Source organism: Bos taurus, chromosome 29 (genome assembly GCF_002263795.3).
Source record: "Bos taurus isolate L1 Dominette 01449 registration number 42190680 breed Hereford chromosome 29, ARS-UCD2.0, whole genome shotgun sequence".
In the NCBI taxonomy this organism is placed as follows: Eukaryota; Metazoa; Chordata; class Mammalia; order Artiodactyla; family Bovidae; genus Bos; species Bos taurus.
In genome coordinates this window covers 44,473,537-44,486,787 of record NC_037356.1, presented here as the reverse complement: position 1 = coordinate 44,486,787, position 13,251 = coordinate 44,473,537, and the positions used below count along the sequence as shown (strand labels likewise).

Below are 13,251 nucleotides of genomic sequence, written 5' to 3'. Positions count from 1 at the left end.
ACAGTCCATGGGATCACAAATAGTCGGACAGGACTGAGGGTCTAAACAAGGATTACTAAGAAGAAAATAACAAACAAGCAAACAAAATCCGAGGCCCCGCCCCCATTTCTCTTAAAGTCACAGAACAGAACGAACCACAGTGGAATAAGTGGGTGCAGAAAGCCAGGAGGGAGAGGATGGCAAGATAAACTCCTCAAATACTTAGAAAGCTATTCAACAGAAACTGTGATAAATACAAGCCAGTGTGAGACAAGTGAAAATAAGGAGCAGCAGAGATGAGAGCCTGTTTTGTAGATATAGCCTGTTTCCTCTTCTTTTTTCTCATCAGGGTATTCTAGGCCGAAGGCATGAAGTGCAGACCAGGCCCTCTTCGATGTGCTTTACCTGAATTAACTAATTTCCTGTGAGGGAGGTACTATATTTAGCCCCATGTTACTCCTAAAGACAGGAAGCACAGGGAAGTTAATTACTGTGCTCCCCGTTTTATGGCAAGTAAATCAAAAGAGCCTTCTTGGGTCCAGAGTCTTGATAAGGCTAATGAGGCCGAGTGTTATAAAGAACTTGACAGACATCAGAGGCAGGAACAATCACACTTAATTAGAGGGAGTCCAACATGAATTCAGAATTTAAAATAGATATGTCTCACAGTTTACCATGTGGTTTTACATGGATTATCTCATTTCAGTAGAGGAGGCAGTACAGAGCTGTGGTGAACAGCACAAGGTCTAGAATCAGATAATCCTGATACTTGTTTCCCAGCCTTGTCACATACCAGTTATATGTTCTGGGACCTCTTTTAGTGCCTCAATTTCTCATTTGTAAAGATTTTTACCATCTGAGACACCAGGGAAGTCCTCATTTGTAGAGTATAATAAAACAATGTCTCAGGCCATTGTGAGGATTAAATAAGATAATAATACCCTTAAAGCAGTTAACAGGCTTTCCAGGTATCTCAGGGGTAAAAAATCTGCCTGCCAATGTAGGAGCTACAGAAGATACAGGTTCGAGCCCTGGGTGGGGAAGATCCCCTGGAGGAGGAAATGGCAACCCACTCCAGTATTCTTGGCTGGAAAATACCCTGGACAGAGGAACCCCATGGGCTATGGTCCATGGGGTTGCAAAGAGTCAGACACGACTGAGGACGTAGTAAGTAGTGACCTAAAGCAGTTAACACCATGCCTGGCACATGGCAAATGCTAAAAAAAAAAAAAGAAAGAAAGAAAAAGAATAAGATGATGTGATGGCTTATTTTACTGGACACAGGTGATGTATCAAATGTGTTCTGGGCCTCTTAAGCCTCACAACAGCTCTCTGAAGGTTTTGTCCTTATTGTACAGTGAAGTGCACCTGCTGACTAGGTGTACTTCACAACAATCCCAGGTGTAGGTGCTACATATTATAATCCCCATCGTACAGAGGGGGATACTGAGCATACGTTAAATAACTTGATCAAGTTCATAGCCAGCAAGAGAAGCAAGCAGGCGATTTGTTTCCAAGGTCCGTGCTCTTAACCATATTCCCTTTCAGCAACAAGTGAGGAAAACAGGCTCAGAAAGTGAAGAGATTTCCTAAGGAGGACTCCAGGCTATTTTAAAACCCAGGGATTATTACCAAATCCAGCAGAGGGCGCCCCAAAACACCGCAATCTGTGGGATTGGCATACCAGGTCAAAACTACCATACCCACAATGCAGTGCGGGCATTAAAGTCCCCTTCCTAGCTTGGCCGTCTGAGGTCTTGCCTGTGTGCTCTCCAGGAGGAATATGCGTATCTGAGCTATTCGAGTCCTTCCCCAGTTTTAAGATAGCACGTTAAAAGTTTTTTTCCGCTTCATCTCATCCTTGTCTTACCAGTTGGAGGGCGGAAGGATTGAGTCAATGCTGCTATTTGTCAGCTTTATTTGTCTTACCCTAACGTGAGGACCCTTGACCTTTAACCCAATATGGCGGCGCCCAGAGCCCCTCTCTTGGTGTAGATCTGAGGTTAACTAACCCCGGGAGCTCCGAATCATGTCGAAGCTAAGCCGGGCCACTCGGGCTCTCAGGAAGCCCGAGGCCGAAGGCGTGATCCGGACCATCTTGCGGGCAGGCCAGGCCATGCCCGGGCCCCCTCTAGGCCCCATCCTGGGTCAGGTGCAGCCGCGGCAGAAACCAGGCGTGGGAGGGGCGGGAGGGTTGGATCTAGTACGCGGGTGAGGGGTGCGGACTGGGCCAGGGCGGCCTCGTTTCAAACCGGGGCTGCTGCCCGCACACTTTATGGCCTTGGGTTAGTTATACAACCTCTTGGAGGCTCAGCCTCCTCCGTCCTTCGTCAGCGGGCTGTTGAAAGGACAGAGAGGTATGGAGCACACGAATCATCTGGCACATAAAATGGTAGTTGAATGTGGGTAGAGAGAAAAGGATGGGTATCCTTAGAGACGTGAAGACGGAGGAGAGAAGGGATAGAGCTTCCTGGGTGGAAGGAACCCGGCCCTTCCTCCCCACGCTTACCTCTTTGCCTCCCTCACAGCGAGGCGTCTCCATCAACCAGTTTTGTAAGGAGTTCAACGAGAAGACCAAGGACATCAAAGAAGGCATTCCTCTGCCTACCAAGATTTTTGTGAAGGTGCGGAGTCGGGACTCTGATCCCCAATTTCCTTATTCTCCCCAAGGCCTGGAGCTGGTCACCTGGGGTTGCTACTTGGCTCCCCGCTTGGGGCAAATCTCTTTTTTAAAAAAAAATATTTTATTTTTGTTTACTTGGCTGCACCGGGTCGTAGTTGAGGCCATTTTTGGCTGTGCTGGGTCTTGGTTGCTGCCTGCAGGCTGTCTCTAGTTGCGGTGCTCGGGTTTCTGCTGTTGTGGAGCACAGGCTCGGTAGCTGTGGTGCACAAGCTTAGGTTGGCATGTGGGATCTTCCCTGACCAGGGATCGAACCCGTGTCCCCTGCATTGACAGGCAGATTCTTAAGCACTGGACACCACCAAGGAAGTCCAGAATCTCTTCTCGATGCCGGGCCACCCTTTCCCCTTTTACACAGTGGAGACTAGACCATATCTTTCCTGAGCGCGCCCTACCGTGTTGCAGATTTTTTTTTGTCCCTCCAACTTTCCAGGGCTTCCAGAGCAGAGTTGGAGCTGGAATAGAGGTGACAGGGACATTTGTTAGAAGTTTATTTTTCCTGTGGCTTTATGGTCAGTTAAAGGAGCACCCTAGGAAGGTGAGCAGAGGTGGGCAGGAAGTTAGTAGCTCCTTGGGCTGGGGCAGCAGGGCTTGGGACAGGTAGGAGGATTCTCATAACTCTTTTTTTCCCTTCAGCCTGACAGAACATTTGAAATAAAAATTGGCCAACCCACTGTTTCCTACTTCCTGAAGGCCGCCGCTGGGATTGAGAAGGGGGCCCGGAACACAGGTAAGGGGCATGGTGGGCATCTGGGCTTCTGGGGGCTCTGGAAGGAAGCAGTGACTCCTGAAGGGCTGCTTGTGCTTTGTCCCAGGGAAAGAGGTGGCCGGCCTGGTGACACTGAAGCACGTGTATGAGATCGCCCGCGTCAAAGCTCAGGATGACGCCTTTGCCCTCCAAGATGTGCCCCTGTCCTCTGTTGTCCGCTCCATCATTGGCTCTGCCCGTTCCCTGGGTATTCGTGTGGTGAAGGAGTGAGTATCTGGGGGAAGCTCAGTGTGAGAGAAGGGCCTGGAATGTTCTTGACTCTGGGACAAAGCTGAGGTCCCACTGAGTGGGAGAGTCAGCGTCTGTGTTAAAGGATCTTAGATTCTCATTCATTCATTTGGAATATAATTGTTATGCACCCAATGTGTATTAGACTGTCCTGGACACTGGATACAGTCCGGAAGGAGGTAGCCATGCTTGGCCTTGCTTTTAAGGAGCTCCCAGTCCAGAGATGGAGGCAGATCCATATTGGAGCATTATACTGCCGGATGGTCAGCCCTGATCAAAGAAACCACAAATGTCTTGAGAACAGGGAGTAAGGTTCCTGAATTTGCCTGTGTGTCAATGAAGGCTTTGCAGAGCAGTTGACATCCAAACAAAGCCCTGGGAAAGGAGGTCAGGGACTAGGGACAAGCATTCCAAGAAGTGGAAAAATCCCTGTGAAGAATGTCAGGTGAAGAGTGAACCAGAGAAGTTCAGTGTGATCTGGGTGCATCACACTAGAGACAGAGTGGGACATAGTAGGAGGTGAGGCAAAAGGGTCTAGTTGGTTCTCAAATCCAGACCTGATCCTGAGGCCAACAGAGGGCTCCTCATGGGGCTTCGGAGACCTCAGGAAGGTGAGATGTTGAGTGGGAGAGCGTGTGGCCCAGATGACAGCGGGGTAGCACTCAGCCCTTCCCTGGCCTCTTGCTGCTGGTGTCACATCCCATGCGAAGGCTGATGGTTGGTTATTTCCCAAGAGGAGCGGGGGTAAGCATGGAGCAGGGGTGGGATTTACTTTGCTCCGATCTTTACTTGTTCTGGGAATACAGCAGTGAGCGAATCTGATCCCTGCTCTGAGAGACGTCCATGTACCACCTGATGACTTCTTTGTACAAAATGTTTTTGGGCTCAGAGAGTGGGCAGGTTAATCTGGATTGGGGTTTAGCTGTTCTAATCCTCCAAGGATAAGGAGGGATTTAAGAAAATAGTAAAAGGTAGAGGTGATGGCAGAGTGGCACTCCTGGCAGAGAAGAGAGATGAGCAAAGGTGTGGGGGCTGGGAGGGTCTTTCCCTATAGCTCAGACAGTAAAGAATCTGCCTGCAATTCAGGAGACCTGGGATTGGAAGATCCCCTGGAGAAGGCAGTGGCAACCCACTCCAGTATTCTTGCCTGCAGAATTCCATGGACAGAGAAGCCTGGTGGGCTCCAGTCCATGGGGTCACGAAGAGTCAGACATGACTAAGCGACTAACACACACCTATGGGGCTGGGACGTCCAGGAGCGGGGAGGGGCTCTGAGACAGTGACGTGGCTGCTGTGAGCTCCCACCCGTGACCGGCCCCTCACTTACTGTGTTTCTCTGTACTTGCAGCCTCAGTTCAGAAGAGCTGGCAGCTTTCCAGAAGGAGCGAGCCCTGTTCCTGGCTGCTCAGAAAGAGGCGGATTTGGCAGCCCAGGCAGAAGCTGCCAAGAAGTGATTCCTGTCCCCCAGCCTCTGGGATTTTGAAGGGGGCCATTTGAGAAGGCTGTGCCCAAGGGGAGGAAGGGAGGTCACATCAAGCTGATTATATTTTTCTGACTTTATTATTTTTAAATTCTGTATATCAGAGCATCAAGCCTGAGTAAACATGTTTTGTCATCCACTTGCAGTTTCTGCTTTGGGACGGTGCTGACAGTAGCCACCACGGACAGACGTCAGCTGCCCTGGGAAGTAGGAGTTTCTCAGATGTGTAGTCTGAGGTTCAGCCAGGTAGAGCAACTTGCCCAAGGTCTGACCAGACAGAGGAAGGAGAAAATCTTGTCTTTTCTGCCTTCCTAGGGGTGAGAGAGGAAAATCCCATGGACGGAGAAGCCTGGTAGGCTGCAGTCCATGGGTCGCTAAGAGTTGGACATGACTGAAGCAACTTAGCAGCAGCAGCAGGGGTGAGAGAACGGACAGGGCAGGCAGGGGCTGTGGATGTTGGGCTTGCTTCCATCAGAAAGGCCTCCTGTCTCTGGTGGACTCGCAGCCTCCACAGAAACAGACCCTTTTGAAGACTTCAGATCACAGCCCCAAGCAGAGTTGCTACACAGAGTACCCTGGATCCCAAGGGCTGCCTCAGACCTGTCCATTAAACTGACCCTGACTCAGAGTCAGGTGATACCAAAATGTGAATACTGTGGGGTTTATGGCTACAGACCTGCAGAAGAAGCAAAGCATCAGTAGGTTCCTGCCCACAGTGGGAGAAGTTCTTGGAACCTGGCCGTTTGTTTTTCCGTTAGTCATGATATAATGGACTCCTGTCCTCACAGAGAAGAGAGGAGGAGTCTGGGGAGAAATGGGATTCACATTTACCAAGCACCTGTTATGTGCCCAGGCATGTGGTTTTACACCAAGAAGACTTGGAAAGCTTAGAAAAAACCCTACAGGAAAAGAAAAGCCTCGAGTAATCCCCTCCCACCCAGATGAGACTCCTGCCAATATATTGCCATTTATCTTTTCTACTCTGGTTTTTCTTTATATGTAATGCTTTAAGAAAAACAAATTTGGGTCATATTCTATATACTGTTGTATTCTACTTGTAGCTTGGCAATTATTTAGAATATTTTTTCATTATTTCCTTAAAACAGTTTTTAATAGCTACTTCGTGTTTTATGAGTAGACTATTGTTTAGTTACCAAGGCCTCAACTGTTGGTTAGTTTTTTGTTTGCATAAAAAAACCAACAAACAAACCCACAGCCCTGTGATGAACATCGTTTGGTCCTCTGCTTCAGGATCTCCTAAAACTGCAATCAGTTGAGTCAGCTGAGGCTGTGGTCTCATCTGAGGCTTGACTGGGGAAGGATCCACTTTCAAACTCACGGGGTTGTTGGCAGCATTTAGTTCTTTCTGAACTGCTGGACTGAGGGCCACGGTTTCTTGCTGGTTGTCAAGTCAGGGGCCACCCTCGGTTCTATTCTGCCAAGCTGTATAGTCTTAGGCAAGTTACTTACCTACTCTGTGACTTAGATCCTCATCTATACAATAGGGAAGATAGTGCCTATCTCAAAAGGTTGCAGGAATAACTCCATATACGGTCAATTAATTTATGACAAAGGAGCCAAGAATATTCAGTGGGGAAAGGTCTTCAATAAACGGTCCTGGGGAAGGTGAACAACCACATGCCAAAGAATGAAACTTGAGAAATTAATTCAGGAACTTCCCTGGTGTCCAGTGATTAAGACTGCACTTCCAGTGTAGGGAGCGGAGATTCGATTCCTGGTCACAAAACAAGATCCCACATGCTGCATCCAAGGTCCTGCAGGCTGCAACAAAGATCTCCTGTGCTGCAACTAAGACCTGGCATAGTCGAATAAATATAAGACTTGAGCATAAGACCTGAAACCGTAAATCTAGAAGAAAACATTGGTTTTGGCAATGATTTGGCAATGAGCTTTTTGATTTAATCTCAAAAGCAAAGGCGACAAAAGCAAAAATAAACGGCATATCAAATTAAAAAACTTCTGCACAGCGAAGGAAGTCATCAACAAAGGGAAAATGCAACCTACAGAATAGGAAGAAAAAGTGTTTAAATCATATATCTGATGAGATAATATCCAAAGTATATAAAGAACTCCATGACTCAATAGCAAAAAAAAAAATTGAGCATACACATAAACTCTAGTATTATTCAAGAACAAGCAATTATCTCCCTGCACATCTCCTTTAGCCACTGCTGCATTTCTGTTTTTTTTTCACCATAACACTTTATAAAGAATCGTCTAAACAGACTGTCTATGCTTTTCATCTCCCATTCACTCTGTGCTTAAAGTGTTCTTTGTCTCAGTCTTGTGTCTATTATTAAATACACCTACAACAATCTCTATTGGCTTAGAGTCAGCCTGATCTTTTTTTTTTAACATTCTCTCCACCTTTTTCTATCTTTATGAGAGACCACCCAAAGCTTACTCCCAGTGGGTTCCCTCTGCCTGGACTAAACCCAATCAGCTTGCACCTAAAATGGGAAGGTATCTCCAGGGAGAAAGACATCTGGTGATTATCAGCTCACACATGAAGGGCTCTTTCCTCTCTGGACTTTTAGTTCATCTAGTTCTTGTTTTTTCTACAGCTCTATGATGTCTTTGGCAACATGAGTTTTATTAGGGAGAATGGAACTGAGGGTGGCCTCTGACTGACAACCAGCAAGAAACTGAGGCCCTCAGTCTAGTAAAATAAGAGTTTTACAATCTATTAATGCTTTTCTAGTTATCAGAATGGAACACTGGGTAATAAACTATCACACTTAAGTAACTGGCGCTGTATATGACATAATTATACTCTATATGCAGTATATGGCAAGGTGTGTGTGTGTGTGTGCTGTGTCCCACTCTGTGACCCCAAGGACTGCGGCCTGCCTGGCTTCTCTGTCCATGGGATTTTCCAGGCAAGAATACTAGAGTGGATTGCCATTTCCTTCTCCAGGGGATCTTCCCTACCCAGGGACCAAACGTGGGTCTCCTGCCTTGGCAGATGGATTCTTTACCACCAGTGCCATCTGGGAACCCCAGTATATGCCACTAATTTTTTCTTAAAATAATGATTTTTAATTACATGTGTTCATTATATAAATAGTGTCATTTTATTTCCTTTAGTTTAAATAACTGAAATAGAAAATAATATTTTGGATTGTGTACTTTCACTGAAACTTGCCCTGGATTATAGTAGCCTGTGGTACATTAAGAGGCCCAGATCATAGGCAATTCGTTTTCAGAAAATGTACAAATGGGCCACTCAGCACATTGTTTTATAATTTTTTTGCCAAAACAAAAAAACATCTTCATATGGCACTACGACTTTTTGGCTCTTCCAGTTTTCCACTATTTTTCCATGGCTGTGCTAGGTCTTGCTGCCGTGTTGGCTTCTCTCTAGTTTCAGTGAACAGGGGCCACCCTCCAGTTGTGCTGCACGGGCATCTCATCGCAGTGACTTCTCTTATTGTGGAGCACAGGCTTTAGGATGGGCAGGCTTCAGTAGTTATGGCTCGTGGGCTCAGCAGTTGCGGCTCCCAGGCTCTAGAGCACAGGTTCAGTAATTGTGGCACTCGGGTTTAGATGCTCCAAGGCCTGTGGGACCTTTCTGGATCCGGGATTGAACCCATGTCTCCTGCATTGGCAGGTGGATTCTTTACCACTGAGTTACCAAGGAAGCCCTCCAATTGTTTTTTAATTTTAGTTTTCATCTATTTTATTGTTAGAGGTTCTACTGGCTCTTTTTCAAGTCTGCTTTATCACTGTTACCATTTCATGTTCCCCATAGACGTTCTTGACTTTGTAATTTACTTCTTTAAACATGAAAAAATATAGTTGTTTTAAATTCGTGACTGACTACTCCAATATATGTTACTGTGTATGTTTGCTCTGCAAATTCTTGTTCATATTGTCTTGCTTCCTTGTGTGTCTGGTTATCTTTGATTGTGTCCTGCTCAATGCCTGTGACACATTATTTCTGGGAGCTCCTTGAGGCTTAAGATGGATATGCCCTCATCCAGAGAGGTTGGGAATTAGTCCTGCCAGCACCAGACGATACTACAAAAGTCCTGATGCTCATCTCATCCCAGTCTAAATAAACATCAACTCTTCATCCAGTTGCTAAAGTCAGAGATACAAGGCGCCTCTCATTTCCTCATCCCCACTTTAAATGCCTTAGCAAATCATGTTAGTTCTGTGTCCAAAGTGGGCTTCCCTGGTGGCCAAGATGGCAGAGAATCTGCCCATAATGCAGGAGGCCTGGCTTCAACCCCTGGGTCAGGAAGGTCCCATGGAGAAGGGAATGGCAACCCACTCCAATATTCTTGCCTGGAGAATTCCATGGACAGAGGAGCGGGGTGCAATCCATGGGGTTGCAAAGAGTCAGATACGACTGAATGACTAACACATACATACACACAAACACACACACACACACATCTCCGAAGTAGCCCAAATCCAGTCCTTTACTTCCGTTCATACCTGGTGAAAGCTCTCATTTCCTCCTGCCTGCACCACTGCAGGAGCCTACCTGGCCTCTCGGCTTCCACTCTTGCTTCCTCCAATCCTTTCTCCACACATTGTCAGGGGGTTGGCTTTAATCTGTGAATCAAATCATGTCATTCTCCTGCTTAGATCTCCTCAATGGATCCCTACTGCATGTGGAGATAAAATCTGTTTCCTGTCACGGTTTTAGGCCCTGAGTAATCTTTCCCCTCCTCTTCAACGTCTCTTCCTCTGGCTGGCCTGGATCCAGCCACACTGATGTCCTTGCTAGTCCTTAAGCAGGTGAAAGCCTTTCCCATCTCCTCTTGCTTTCCTTTGGCCTGGAACATTCTTACTCCTGTTTCTCATCTTTGAGGTCTTAACTCAATGTTGCCTCCTAGGAAAAGGCTTCCCGTCACCGCACTCTAAGTCAGGACTCTGACTGCAGCTGTGGTTCTCTACCAAAGCAGCGGCTCTGTCCCTGACTGCATGTACTGTATGTGCCTTTGAGATTTTATTCACTTTTGTTGCATCTACCCACGGCTGCTTCAGCCTCTTCAGCTAAAGAAGCTGGTGTTGAATGGTTCTATGAAGACCTACAGGACCTTCTAAACTAACAGCAAAAAAGATGTCCTTTTCATCATAGGAGATTGGAATGTAAAAGTAGGAAGTCAAGAGATACCTGGATAACAGGCAAGTTTGGTCTTGGAGTACAAAATGAAGCAGGACAAAGGCTAAGAGTTTTGTCAAGAGAACATACTGGTCATAGCAAAGACCATCTTCCAACAACACAAGAGGTGACTCTGCATATGGACATCACCAGATGGTCAGTATCAAAATCATATTGATAACATTCTTTGCAGCTGAAGATGGAGAAGCTCTATACAGTCAGCAAAAAAAAGGCCAGGAGCTGACTGTGACTCAGATCATGAACTCCTTATTGCAAAATTCAAACTTAAATTGAAGAAAGTAGGGAAAACCATTAGACCATTCAGGTATGACCTAAATCAAATCCCTTATGATTATACAGTGGAAGTGAGAAATAGATTCAGGGGATTAGACCTGATACAGTGCCTGAAGAATATGGCTGGAGGTTCGTAACACTGTACAGGAGGTGGTGACCAAACCCGTCCCAAAGAAAAGAAATGCAAGAAAGGCAAAATGGTTGTCTGAGGAGGCCTTACAAAGAGCAGAGAGAAGAATGCAAATGAAAGGCCAAGGAGAAAGAGAAAGATATACCCATCTGAATGCAGAGTTCCAACAAAGCGCAAGGAGAGATAAGAAAGCCTCTGAACTGAACAGTGCAAAGAAATAGAAGAAAACAATAGAATAGACAGACAGAAGATCTCTTTGCTATTCTCAATAGAAAGAAAAAGATCTCTTCAGGAAAATTGAAGATACCAAGAGAACATTTCATGCAAAGATGGGCACAATAAAGGACAGAAACAGCATGGACCTAACAGAAGCAGAAGATATTAAGAAGAGGTGGCAAGAATTCACAGAAGAACTACGCAAAAAAAGATCTTAATGACCTGGATAATCACGATGGTGTGGTTGTTCATCTAGAGCCAGACATCTTGATGTGTGAAGTCAAGTGCGCCTTAGGAAGCATTACTACAAGCAAAGCTAGTGGAGGTGATGGAATTCCAGCTGAGCTATTTAAATCTTAAAAGATGCTGCTGCTAAAGTGCTGCAGTCAATATGTCATCAAATTTTGAAAACTCAGCAGTGACCACAGAACTGGAAAAGGTCAGTTTTCATCCCATTTCCAAAGAAGGGCAATGCCAAAGAATGCTCAAACTACCATATGACTGTGCTCATTTCACATGCTAGCAATGTTCAAAATTCTCAACAGTATGTGAACCAAGAACTTCCAGATGTACAAGCTGGATTTAGAAAAGGCAGAGGAGCAAGAGATCAAATTGCTAACATCCATTAGATCATAGAGAAAGCAGGGGAATTCCAGAAAAACATCTATTTCTGCTTCATTGACTACACTAAATCCTTTGACTTTGTGGATCACAACAAACTGGAAAATTCTTCAAGAGATGGGAACATCATTCCACCTTACCTGCCTCTTGAGAAACCTGTATGCAGGCCAAGAAGCAACAGTTAGAACTGGACATGAAACAAAAGGATTGGTTCAAAACTGGGAAAGGAGTATGTCAAGGCTGTATATTGTCACCCTGCTTATTTAATTTATATGGAGAGTACACCACACGAAATGCCAGGCTGGATGAAGCACAAGCTGGAATCAAGATTGCTGGGAGAAATATCAACAACCTCAGATATGCAGATGATACAACCCTTATGTCAGAAAGCGAAGAGAATTTAAAGAGCTTCTTGATGAATGTGCAAGAGGAGAGTGAAAAAGCTGACTTAAAACTTCACATTCAAAAAACTAAGATCACGACATCTGGTCCCATCACTTATTGCCCTAATAACTCACCGGGAGCGAGTGACGAGAATGAAGACAGAACACGAAACCTGGTGCAATGGTCAGGGGACCTGCAGCCTCTACTGGACTGAGGTACACAGTCCACTCTGAGTCTGGCTTTTATTCCTAACTGCAGACTACAAGACTTTCTCAGATCTCATCTTTCTCAAGACACATGCCGTGTTAATCACCTGCTCCTAAGTGTCGTGGACTACACTGACACAGTCCAGATCTCCTGTGTTTACCCTAGGTCGTCCCCTTCTGGGCTAGTCTCAGGAACAGTTAGTAAGTGCATAAGCAGCCTTCATGCCTGGCGCTGACTCGGTGTTCCAAGGTCCATGCTTTCATGATCCCAGTCATACTCCCTTCTGGGTCTGGCCTTGGGGGTTGTAACAAGGAGATTATTCTTAAGGAGAATGTGAAAGATAATCATTTACATAATTTCTTAATATATGCTGTTTTTCCAGGTGCTATTTCTGTGAAATTTCTCAAGGTTGTGAAAGTACGTTATTAGGAATTCCCATTATAGTCACTCATGGCAAATAGATGGGGGAAAGTGAAAGCAGTGACAGATTTTGTTTTCTTGGGCTCCAAAATCACTGGGTGGTGACTGCAGCCATGAAATTAAAAGACACTTGCTTTTTGGAAGGAAAGCTATGACCAACCTAGAGAGCATATTAAAAAGCAGAGACATCACTTTGCTGACAAAAGTCTGTATAGTCAAAGCTATGGTTTTTCCAGTAGTCATGCACAGATGTGAGAGTCGGACCATAAAGAAGACAGCACTGAAGAATTGATGCTTGTTAAACTGTGGTGGTGGAGAAGATTCTTGAGAGTCCCTTGGACAGCAGGGAGATCAAACCAGTCAATCCTAAAGGAAATCAACCCTGAATATTCATTAGAAGTCTTGATGCTGAAGCTGAAGCTCCACTACTTTGGCCACCTGATGTGAAGAGCCAGCTTATTGGAAAAGACCCTAATGCTGGGAAATATTGAGGGCAGGAGGAGAAGGGAGAGACAGAGGATGAGATGGTTGGATGGCATCATTGGCACAATGGACATGAGTTTGAGCAAACTCCGGGAGATAGTGAAGGACAGGGAAGCCTGGTGTGCTGCAGTCCATGGGGTTGCAAAGAGCAGGACCCAACTTAGCTACTGAACAACAGTAACAACCCACAGCTAGAATGTAAGCTCTGTGGGCCCAGGGATCT

General features: G+C 45.7%; 1 protein-coding gene across 1 annotated transcript; it reads left to right on the top strand.

Annotated features, from left to right (window-relative positions):
- Nucleotides 1-1,924: 1,924 nt before the first annotated feature.
- Nucleotides 1,925-5,274, top strand: MRPL11 (mitochondrial ribosomal protein L11). The gene is made up of 5 exons (NM_001014932.1): nucleotides 1,925-2,131; nucleotides 2,508-2,603; nucleotides 3,296-3,389; nucleotides 3,475-3,634; nucleotides 5,005-5,274. The coding sequence occupies exons 1-5, from the start codon at nucleotides 2,009-2,011 to the stop codon at nucleotides 5,108-5,110; spliced, it is 579 nt and encodes a 192-aa protein (NP_001014932.1). The 5' UTR covers nucleotides 1,925-2,008; the 3' UTR covers nucleotides 5,111-5,274.
- The last annotated feature ends 7,977 nt before the right edge of the window (nucleotides 5,275-13,251 follow it).

Excerpts from the sequence above, each read along its gene's own strand:
- MRPL11 (NM_001014932.1), top strand. The coding sequence starts at position 2,009 with ATGTCGAAGCTAAGCCGGGCCACTCGGGCTCTCAGGAAGCCCGAGGCC. Across the intron at positions 2,132-2,507 it reads TAGGCCCCATCCTGGGTCAG|CGAGGCGTCTCCATCAACCA; the intron begins GTGCAGCCGCGG and ends CCTCCCTCACAG. Across the intron at positions 3,635-5,004 it reads GGTATTCGTGTGGTGAAGGA|CCTCAGTTCAGAAGAGCTGG; the intron begins GTGAGTATCTGG and ends CTGTACTTGCAG.